General features: G+C 37.8%; 1 protein-coding gene across 3 annotated transcripts in view; it reads left to right on the top strand.

Moving 5' to 3' along the window:
- Nucleotides 1-6,323: 6,323 nt before the first annotated feature.
- Nucleotides 6,324-11,550, top strand: part of LOC6051961 (interferon regulatory factor 2-binding protein-like B) — a 42,929-nt gene continuing 37,702 nt past the window's right edge. For all 3 annotated transcript variants that reach the window (XM_038258869.1, XM_038258868.1, XM_038258867.1), the window contains exon 1: nt 6,324-7,676. In XM_038258869.1, coding sequence (XP_038114797.1) covers nt 6,956-7,676 — 721 coding nt within the window. In that variant the 5' untranslated portion in view covers nt 6,324-6,955. The remainder of the gene's footprint in view (nt 7,677-11,550) is intronic.

Raw genomic sequence — 11,550 nt, 5'->3', positions numbered from 1 at the left:
AACAAAGTTATATAGTGGAGTTATAAAAACTGATTTGAAACAAACTTATATAACTTCAATTCCAATGACAGCCTTCGTTGGAATTAAGTTCTTTAGCCAACAAAACAGACAGCAGCCTTCTTATTGACGCTTGGGCCAGCTTGTTTACTATGAAGCCCCGTGGAGAGATGTGGAAGCGCGCCTGGACCTGCCGTGGAGATAACAACAAATCGTCGAAGTCATCGGATCGAATCTTGGGACAGAGGAAGTTCATCAAAAAAGGAAAATCTAAAAGTTCTCCATGCAGGGATTTTCACACTAATCACATGCACTCCATGATTGTTTTTCTTTTTTTAAAAATTCAATTTCGAATTATTTTAAATGAATCTTGCAGAAACAAGCGTACTTTTTTAATTAGCTTCGTCGTTGACTACAATTCTAATAAGAAACGTTTGTTTACTTGTTAGTTAGTCGCCGGTTAGATAGCTGTTTTCAATCTAACTTTCCTTTCCAGTGTGCGCTTTGATTTGACAGCACAGCCGTAAACCACGCCCCTTTTTTTCGTTGAATCTCTTGTTAGATGGCACAGTGTTGTCAAATACAATTGTACAACTTACTCTGATAACTTGGATCTTTTTCTGGCAAGTTATACAACAGAAAAAAGTGCGCTTTTTCCAGTTCACAGGAGTTGTAGAACAAGTTGTGACAACAAGGCGGATTGGTTATACAACCAGTTAGGAAATACGTTTATCTGACAAAGTGTGTTGCTTGGGTAAAGCTCCCCCTAGAATATTTTTCCTAAGAAACCTTCCGATATTCGAAACTCCAATAATCGGGTCTGGACTGTAATGCGTCTCAAACGAATAACATTTAAAGTTTCTTCACACAATCGAGTTAGTATTGCGCATCCATTTCATTCTTTTTTATTACTTAACATTCGTAGAAAACTACTTTTTTTATAAATGCAATGTCACATAGGTAAACCTATAATAAAAGCTTCACAATCTCAAGAAAAAGAAAAAAAGCTTTACCCAAGTTCGTGCCCACCATTGGCTATGCCTCACATAACACGACAACCTTCAGTCTTCGTCACGAGAGGATCGCATGCTCTCACGCCCCATTCATTTGCCTTGAGAAGCTCAACATTCCTACTTTTTTATCTTCCCCTTTTCTTCTTCGTCATCTCAAAAAGCTTTCCACAATTCTTCTTCCCACCCGCACCCACCCACTAGGCGACGTTGCATTTTCGCCACCACGTCCGCAAAACGCGATCATAAAATAAAACACGAACGTGCTGCCCCTTGCTATAGTGGCATCTCTTTCACTCACACTGGCACGCGAAAGGTGGTCCCTTTTCCTTGCCCTGAAAAGCCTGTGTCCTGGTCCTGAACCGGTTTGGATGTGTGGGTTTGTGTGATTCACATACTCCTCTAGTACTACAGTTTTTTTTTCTTTTTTTCTCCAACTGCAGTTTATAGGAGCCATTCAGCAAACCTCTGTGTATACAGTAAAGCACCGTAAGCAAACAGAACAGACCTTATTTACTGGTGTGGGTGATCGAGAATATTATTATCAAAGTACCTATACTCTTCGTAGATACAAGAGCTGATCGTGCTTCTTCGAGTTATGGTCGGGAAATCGATAAGATAAAGTGCAAATAGTGTTTTTGTATTGCTATTAGTTCCCTGATATCACACAAGAGCTAGGAAATCTTTCGAATTCGATTATTCTTTTTCAACATGATTTTATGCTATTACTTTTGAGATTTTTCACCGATTCGTATTGCCTCCATTAATTAAATAAATTCAGCATTTTCACTCATCTGGCAAAACAAATTGAAAGTTTTTATTTTTCGTTAAAATGCATTTTTTGCAAAAAATTACGTGACATTCACTTTTTTTAAGCAAAATGAGAGGATGTTTTGAACAAAACGGAACTTTTATGATAGAACTTGAGCAAAAATAATCATGTTGCTTATCGTTTCTCTTAAGTCTTTCCAAAAAGTTCATTTTTGTGTTGATTTTCCATGTAAAATAAACAATAATATATTAAAAATTTAAGCTCAATTTTAGGACCCTATGATATGACTAAACTTTCCGCGTTAGTCTTCTAAACCTCAAAAAAAATGCTAACATTATCCTCTTAGCACGTTCCTTACACTCTTTTTCTTCAACTTTTGCTACTTTTGCACATACAACAGTTCTACTACCACAAAGATGGTACATAAATGGAAAACCACAGTTTTTTCTACGATAAATTCTATTCTTTCTACACCCCGGTGCTCTTATTCTTCCTCCCACTAACACTACCGTTGCTTTTTTTTTCTTCATCGTCGTCGTCGTCACTTTTCGAGTGTTTGTCCCAGAGATGTGTGAGATAGCGATGTGTGTGCCCACACGAGAATGTTGGCCAACAGTGTGCTCGGTCCCGTCGGCAGACAAATCGATGGTGGGACTTGGTTGGGTGGTTGCTTTTTATTCTGATTTTTCTTAAACAATCATCATAAGGCTGATGCAAAAAAATTGTCTCCCTCCCCTTCAAAATCCACAAAAAAATCAGGGTGCAAAAAATATTTGTTTCTAAAAACTACAAAATTTCAATGGAAATTCATTTTTAAACAGCTGAAATCAATTTAAAATAAATTCTCCCGCGTTTGAAATCATTTTCAGCAGGTTTGGGTTTATTTAAAAATCTTAAAAAAAATAAATCGGTGTACAGTACTAGAATTTGTGGCACAAAAACTTTTTTTTTGCTGCAATTTTTGTTTTCGTCGTTGTTTTTTTGAAATATTTGTGATTGCAAAACAACTGAACTGGGAGTAAGGCTTTTAATTTAAGTTTTTATAATTGTTTAATTTTTAAAGTTCTCCGATCGGGCTCAAAATGGGGGTTCCTTGGCTGAAATAATCAGACCCGCTTTTTTGTTTGGCCATTAGGGTGACATACGCCGTGTTAGGGTGGTCCGAAAAATGGCAATTTTCGTCGATTTTTGCAAAAACCACATTTTTCAAAAAAGTCAAATATCTAGCCTAACATTTGAAAAGGTCAAATAAAAACATAAATGTTCGTTTGAAGGTCTCGGGACCAAAGAGCTTTTGTCTGAAAATATTTTTATCAGATTCCTCGTAAAATTTTACGTTTTATATCAAAAAATTGTGAAGTTCTGTTTTCAATGTTCGGCGATACAATTTTTTGAAAATTAAAACTGGGTTTTTCGACGCGCTGCATGAAAGAAAAAGGAAAATGAAGAAAATGGCAAAAAAATCGACTTTTTGCACTGAAACTGCGATAACTTCAAAATTTTAGCGATGACCATGTTAGGGTACCAAAAGTTACGTATTTTACAAATGTTAGGCCAAATATTTGAAACTTCTAACTATTTTTCCTTAAAAGCCTGTCTAATACCCTTTCGTTTGCGCTTAAGACAGCTAAAATCGGTTGAAATGGTGTGGAGTTATGATTTTTTGTCGAATCATGTTGTTTTCGTGGGGAATTGCTGTATTTGAAGTTAGCAGTTCCAAAAAACGGGTGCCACGATATCTCAACACTGCTCTTACCAAATCGGCTCAACATTTTGGTGAAGATTCGTTAAATCAGTGTGCTTAACGGAGGCCGATTTTCAAAAAGTTTATTTTTAAAAAGATAAAAATATGAAAAAAAATATTGTATGTTTTTCGTATAAGAAAACTTAAGTTTTTGATTTTTGTATTCTTTGAAAAAGCAAAATTTAAAAATAGAGCTTCGGTCATACACTCGGGATATGTCTTGAGTGTTTTTACCTCAAATTTCAGCCAATTTGGTCCATTCCATTTCGGGATATTGTGACACCCGTAACTCAACTCGGTGTTAAGAGAATACGCTCAGAAAGTTTGACAGTCCGCTTTGTGTAAGGCAAATTTTTGCAAATAAATCGTCTCTTAATCGGCTTAATCATGAAATATCTTTATGAAATATTGAGAAGTGATTGAAAATTATCTTGTAAGTAGATTCATTTTTTTTGCAATATGAAATGTTGTGATTTCTTATATGTATGTAACTCCTTAAGCAATTGAATAGAAACAGAAAGCTTTTTTATTTGATTTTAAAAAAGGAACGTGGTTTAAGTAACGATTTAAAATTTGTTTGACCACAGTTCCGATACTTTTCAGAAACATTTCATGTAAATAATTACCCTTTTTTGTATCAACCAATTTTTTTTTCTTAACAAAATGTTCCAAGTACTGCATTTTCAATGATATTTAAATATGACCTCAATACGAATTTAAAAACACAGATCCGGATAAAATCTGTCTAGCTAGTTCCGAGAAAAGTGAGAAAGAACACGCACATACATTTGCTCAAAATTTAATTCTTAGTCGATATCCAGAGTTGTTTTGAAAAGGACCTATAAACTATTGTCTTTCATATAGGACCTATTCAAAAAAGACTCTAGATATGTATACGTGAAAGTATATCTTGGATAACAATCCATCACAATGGCAAAATGACCATATAAAAAATATTGGTTAATTTTGGTTTTTGGGTCATATCAGGCCTGATAGGGTTTTTAATCCATGTTTTGCGAAATGATTATTTAAAGGTAGGTCAAGCTGGCTTAAAAATCTGTTTAACACTTAAAATCCCATGAAGAAAATTATCCCGCGAACTACCAAGCTCGCAAAAAAAGTCGGAAGTCCAACTTTGATCAGCTGTATCTCGGCTTCCCGTGGACGGATTTCCAAAATTCAAAATGCAAAAGATGCGGTTTAAATCATTTTCCTTTTTGAATAGTCAAAAAAGATGCATTTACGCTAAGTTATGTACGAATCAATGAAACAACTTTTTTTTTTAAAAGTCGGAGGTCGATTTTGTCCGGCTGTATCTTCGCTCCTTGAGAGCGGATTTTTAAAATTCAGAAAGCCAAAGATAGGGACAGATGTCCAGATGATGTTCCTTTTTGAAACGTCAAAAATAGAGTCATTTACTGTAAGTTATGGGTGAACCATTGAAGAAACTTTTTTTAAACTCGCTTCATAGGGAAACTATACCCTTTTTCATCCTATTTCTATTATCGGCCTATCAGCACTTTGATCATGAATTACAGCTTTCATAAAGTGTTTTTGACTGTTCCAAAGTAATAAATAGCTTTAATAAAAGTGAGCAACCAACTCTCCATTGTTGATACATTTGAAAATGTTGATTTAATAGCGGAAAAAGGCAAAAGTCATGAGAAAAACGTTGTTATGGTTTCGTTTGAGCAACCTGCCAAAAAAGTATGGACTTTTGTAATTTTTGTTCTCGTGGATCAAACTTACTTTTAGCCCAGGTATTTAAAATCGTGAGTTTTATGGAAAACCTAGATGTGTAGGTATCAAAAGATCGGGAATTTTATGCCCTTTCCGATGCCACATAGGTTGACTTGTGAATCGTGGACCGGTTCGGATGTCGGCGGGTTTTCCGATGACGTAATTCCGGGTTGGTACGAAATTCCAACGAAAAATTTATTCTATCGATACAAAGACCTCCAAAACGGTGTTATACCCACTCCAACATGTTTATTTAGCAATTCTATGGTAATATATTGACATTCAGTTGAATTAAAAGTTTGCAAAATTAAGTTTAGATAAGTTTTATATAAAATTTCCAGAGTTATATAAACTTTTATACTAAATAGTTCGTAAACTTTATATTCAATCCAAATTATTTTTTTAATCAGTCAAGAATGCCTATTTGGAGTTAGGATACTGAATTTATGGTAATTTGTCAACAAATAACTTTATTTATGTTAATTTTTCGAAAAGTGAACAAACTCTTTTTGCAACTTTTTTTGATTTTTGTAATAGTATTTGTTTTATAACTTTTTATAGAAATCATCTTTTCGTGAGCTTTTTAAAGTAAAATGTTCGGTATGAGTTTTTGAACAAAACATTTATTTCAATTATTTCAATTCAAAGAATTACGCTCATCCACCCTACCCTCGTCGTATGTTAACAAATTTAAACTACACCGCCTAGCGCACACACACAAACAAAACTGCTTCAAATAGCTGTTGTATGCGTGCACGTAAACCTTTACCTGCTGTCTGTTCTGCCACAACCAGGACATGTTGCTGTTGCTGTTGCTGCTACTCTACTACAACACCACGCAACACCACCAACACGCTCTGTTGTGCACGGGCATGGCCGCCTATGTGTGTGCGGTGCGCTGGCTCGTATACAGAGCAAACTCCTGTATCAGTAGTAAATATTTGCTCGCGCTCTTTCCCACTAGTTCTGTAGTGCTGCCATCTCGCTCACCCGCTCACCCGTACCCGGTTCCAAACAAGGGTCCGACCGAGCCCGTCGCGAGCCGTTCGTTTCAAAAGTGACGCGGCTGCACAACGGTTCGGAGCGCAAACTGTCGTCGGAGTGTGAAGCGTATAACGGCCGAGAACACACGGTTCTTTTTTGCCGTTTTTCTTACGATTTTTTGAGGAGCAAAAAGCGAGCGCGCGAATAATCATTGGGATAGAATCGGCAAGGATTACTTTGATCGCGCGCGAGTCAGCTGCGATCGTGATCGTTCGTGAGTGATCACCGCGGAGCGTGAGCGAAAGTGGGTGCGAAAGAAAACGCAAGTGCACTCCCTGCGCGGGAAGAAGGAGAGAAGAGGAGGGAAAAGGGAAGTGGCGAATTGCATCACATTGGTGCGGCGGCCGGATTTGTGTAATCGTGGCCCGGAACAAACACTCTGATAGCGAGAGCGAGGGAAAGAGGTTGGAGGAGATAAACAACGGTTCACTCGGGCGCGTGAAAGTGAATGAGTTGCATCACGTGGTGGATTTTGGTTGGAGTGAATTGATTTGGTGAAATGGTGTTATCAATGGAGTTCGGCATGGATAACAACTCTGGTTTGAAGTGAGTGTGGTTGTTTTGTTTTATTTTTGAAAAGTGAGAATTTTGGAAGTTGGGATTTGAATTGACCATTTTGTGAGGGTGGTGATCGTAACTGGACGCAAAATGTCCGTTCAGGCGAAACGTCAGCACTGTTATCTGTGCGATCTGCCACGGATGCCGTGGGCCATGATCCACGACTTTACGGAGGCGGTCTGCCGGGGTTGTGTCAACTATGAGGGCGCGGACCGTATCGAGCTGGTTCTGGATACTGCCCGGCAGATGAAGCGCATTCACGCCGGTGCCGGCGGTGGTGGAAGTGGCGGCGGAGGCAGCGGTTCGGGCGGAAGTGGTTCCGGAGGTGGTGGCAAGCGTGGCCACGAGAACGGGGAGATGCCACACAGGTCGGTTCCGCAGGCCCATCACCACTACTCGGTGCGCACCGGTCCGAACGGCCAGCCGACGCTGGTCGACTTCACGCCCAAGCACGAACCGCATGAAATGGGCCCGGGAGGCCGGCCGGGACCGCGCCTACAGCAGCATATTCCGCCACATCACATGCCGCATGCCGGCAGCCGCCAGCAGGTTCCGCCGGCTCTGTCCGTCAACCTGAAGCGACCCCCGCCGGAGGACGACGAACACGGCGGACCGATGGACGGCCCGACGGGCAGTGCCAAACGCGGTGCTGAAGATCCGTCGGTAGCGATCGGTCAGCGGCCCCCGCTCACCCGCGGTGAATCGCTGCCGGCGGTTCCGTTCGTGCCGGACCAACGACAGACCAGCTACAAGGACAAGCACCCGGTGCGGACGGCTTCGTTCGACGCGGCGGCCAGCTTCAAACCGGCCGGTAAGTTCCTTTTTTTATGCGAATCCCTGATGATGTCACCGTAATCAAAAAGCCTTAATGCTTAAGTGTGAGCAAATTTGTTTGACAGCTGCGCAGCAATGCAAAATAATGCTAAAGGTAAGCAGCTGTCAAACGGAAGGATGACATCTTGACAACAACCAACCTTTTTTGAAATTTGAAAATACATGTGTACGATGGCACCAACAGGATATCTTTTCTTTTCTTCAGTGAATTGTGGGAGTTTTGAAGTGTGAATAAGCTGTAAAACAACCGTTATATCCTTTTCATTCGGTAAAAAACGCCCTACCTGACCTTATTTAACCGTTCCCTCCATGTCACGCTCCTTCGTCTAACCTCACTTCTAATAAGAGTCTAACCAAATCCGATGACGCGCGCCCGCTCGGGTCCAGTCACCGCCCAAGTTCAAGGACGGCTCATCATAACTGCACATTTGCTACGCACACACACACACACACACACACACGTCCATGTGCATCAGCATCTCCGTGTTGTCGTCACACTCGCAAAAGGGTGTGGTGGTGGTGAACAGCTGACGTGATCTTCAACCGTCGCTTATTCTTCAGAGCTGTTGGTGGTGCATCTCGCCTGCAAGGGGACGCCGCCGCATCCCTTTAAATCTGTTGCGAGGGTCTTCTTCTTTTTGGTCCGCACAGTTAGTCACCAGACGGTGATGATCATCAGCTGGTGAAGGAGCTGTCAAGCAAACGCTAACTTGTGTTTTAAAATTTGCTAACGCCAAAGCTTCCGGAATCGATAACATTGGTTCCGATTTCAACGGAAATAACAAATTTGACCAATTTCATCAACGCAAACTTTGTTTTTGACTGCGAATTCGGAAACAATGTTGTCGTTTTCAAATTCGGTAGCGCTAACGCTTCCGAAAACGGCAACAGTGCAAGGGGCTGGAAACTCTAATATTTCTTTAAAATACTGAGTATATTAACGATATTCCAGTATACTTGTTAGTATACTAACCGAAAAGCAATAAACTGTTAGTATATTAAGATACTCTCAGTATATTGGTAAGTATACTGGCGATATGTAAAGGAAATAATAAGTGTACTAACATATATTTTGATATACTGGTTGACATAATAATTATAGCTCTAAGAGTTTCCAACCCCTTGCAACAGTGTCTGTAAATTCAAAGTTTGCGTCGGCCTGCTAGATCGATGCAAAAAAGCATGGTTTAAGCCGACGGGCTGACAGATCGCGCAAGTTGCGCCAAGTTTTTTTCCTTCTGTTTCAAGATTATGCCAAGGCAAACGTGACGCGAAGCGTCGAGGACGACGCCTTTCAGGTTAGGCTCGGACTCGAAGAAACAAGTTTAAAAATACTCGCGCGAAGAAAGAAAAAAAAAAACACGAAATCGACAATAAACAGTTGATCTTTCGTTTCGTTTTTTTCTCTCTAGATTCTTTGGTTCGCTTGTGTTCGGGACGATGACGACGGAGATCGGCTTTAAATATAGAAAAAAAATGTTGGTATCGAATTCTTCTTGGGATCTTCTTCTCAAACATGTTGTGTATGTGTGGTGCGGCTTGCAGCATATGTGTAGAAGATGAGGCAAAAAAACATACAACATAGTTAAAAGATCGTCGAATGAACCGTTATAGGATTTCGGTTTGTCGTGCGAGAATGCTTTGACGCAGTTAGAAACTTCAACTCCGATGTATCGAGCGTCAGCTGTGGAAAGCCTCAGATTTGAACTTTTTTCAAATGGTTGAATTATGGTCGAAATACTTTCAAAACAAAAGTTTAAAAAGTCCCAACAAGCAATAAAAATCAGAACCGCTGTAATTACAGCGCTATTAAAGCCTCTCACTCTGTTTGAAAATTTCTCATTTCCTGCAACAAATGGCACCCCATAAAACTGATTTATGGTTCGCTGTTGTTTCTGTTGTTGTAAGTAGGAGTCGTCCTGACCGCCGGGAGGGCATTAACATTCAGAACTGTCATATTTCAAAGCCCACAATGGGCGGCCTAGAACATACGGGAAGTTTATGGTTACAGTTGAACCAAAATTGAATCATAAAATAATTTAATTAACATATTCGAATGCTTTTTTCCAAACGCCTTAATAAATTATATAATTAACACATAACTCAAGATATCTCAAGTCAATGTGTCAGATCATCGAACTTTATTACACAACTGTAAGATTTTTAAAATGCCTATCTTAGATCTTTTCGGGAGTAATTTTCACCTACTTATATACAAAATCTGGGCTGACAAAGTTCTATAGGTTTCACTTAAGTGCTCATTACTTTTGACAGTGTTGCTTGTTTTTTTATCAGCACCTTACATTCATTTGAAATACTTTTCAAACCTTTTCTATTAAAACCTTTCTGATCTGATCTGATGATTGTTAAAATTTTGTCTGTAAAATGTGTGATGATCGAAAGTGTATTTTTTTTAATTTGTTTAGTTCTATCCTGAAAATTAATATTTGTTGATCATTACTATATTAATAAATGGAAAGTGCATATCTTGATAAAAATATTCAAAATTTATCCTGAAAATTCGAATTTGTTCGTGATTATTAACATTTTCAATAGTATTCTAGAAATTTCATCAAAAAAGACAAGGTGTGGTTAAATACTTGGCTCTATATAAGTTTATTTGAATAAAAATGATCTTGTAAACTTGCCATCTCTTATTCGAAGTACACACAAAAATTTCCGTTCTGAAAATTTAATATTCAGATAACCGGAATAACGAAAACACCTTTTTAATCCAAGATGGCGGCCAATTTTATGGTCGTTGAATATTAAAAATATGAACTTGATAATGGAAAAATCGCTGAGCTTGAATTTGATCTCAAAAATAAAAAAATAAAATACGAAATCAACAAAAAAATCGCGACTTGTATTGAACAAATAATAAGTCCTTTGAAATCCTTTTTCATATTCTTTGTATCCGGCTTTGCCTTACAAAATTAATAATAATTTTCGGTTTTTACTCAATTTACGAACTATGAGTATCAAAAAACAAACTCAAACACAATACAAATAAAAATTTATAGAAAAAAATCATAATTTATTTTAAATAAAAAGGACCTTTTAGAAAGAACTTGAAAATAGAAAAAAATATCTTTTTAAATCTCATTGTTTTGAGTGATGATTTTCCTTGAAATTGAGTTTGGTTTTTTTACTAACGAAATCGTGGTTGTCAATATATTTTTAATGTTTGAGCGCATTTTATTCTGCTTTTGACGGCTTGGTTTCAAAACATGCACTAAGCAAGACGTTCACGTTCTTTCAAAATCATAGAAAATGCTGTTTTTTTTTTTGATAGGTACCTCTTGAAGTGAAGTGGAAGAAAAAAATATTTATTTTGACTCTTTCTTCTCTAAATATTATTAAAACAAGATCCTTTTTGGTGTTAATTTTCCATATATTTGAGTTCATTCCATGTTTTTAAACCTGCGAACAAAATATTGTCATAATTTTCTTTTTTTTAATCAACTTAGACAAATTTAATGAGTTATATAATAACAGTCCGAATTTTTTAGGAAAAATATGATTTTTTAGAATATTAGGACTCTCTTTTCTCTCCAAAAATATAATTTTTGTGTTGATTTTCCATGTAATAGAGCTCGTCCTTCGTGCATGTTTAAAAACAAACCAACGAAAACGACAATATCATTAAATTAAAAATTTACTATCAAATCTGGTTTCTTTATTAGGTCTTATAAACAAGTGTAAGCAAATTTTGATTTGATTTTTGAAACAACATTGAGTGTATTCCACTTACTCCGATGGACATTGAGATTATTTATAGGACCTTACCGAAAAAGAAAAAAAAGATTTGATAGTGAATTTGAAATTAAATGTTATTCTCATTTTCGAGT

The sequence above is a fragment of the Culex quinquefasciatus genome, chromosome 3, assembly GCF_015732765.1.
Source record: "Culex quinquefasciatus strain JHB chromosome 3, VPISU_Cqui_1.0_pri_paternal, whole genome shotgun sequence".
Taxonomy (NCBI): Eukaryota; Metazoa; Arthropoda; class Insecta; order Diptera; family Culicidae; genus Culex; species Culex quinquefasciatus.
Note: the sequence above shows the minus strand (reverse complement) of the source record. Positions and strands in the feature narration are given on the sequence as shown.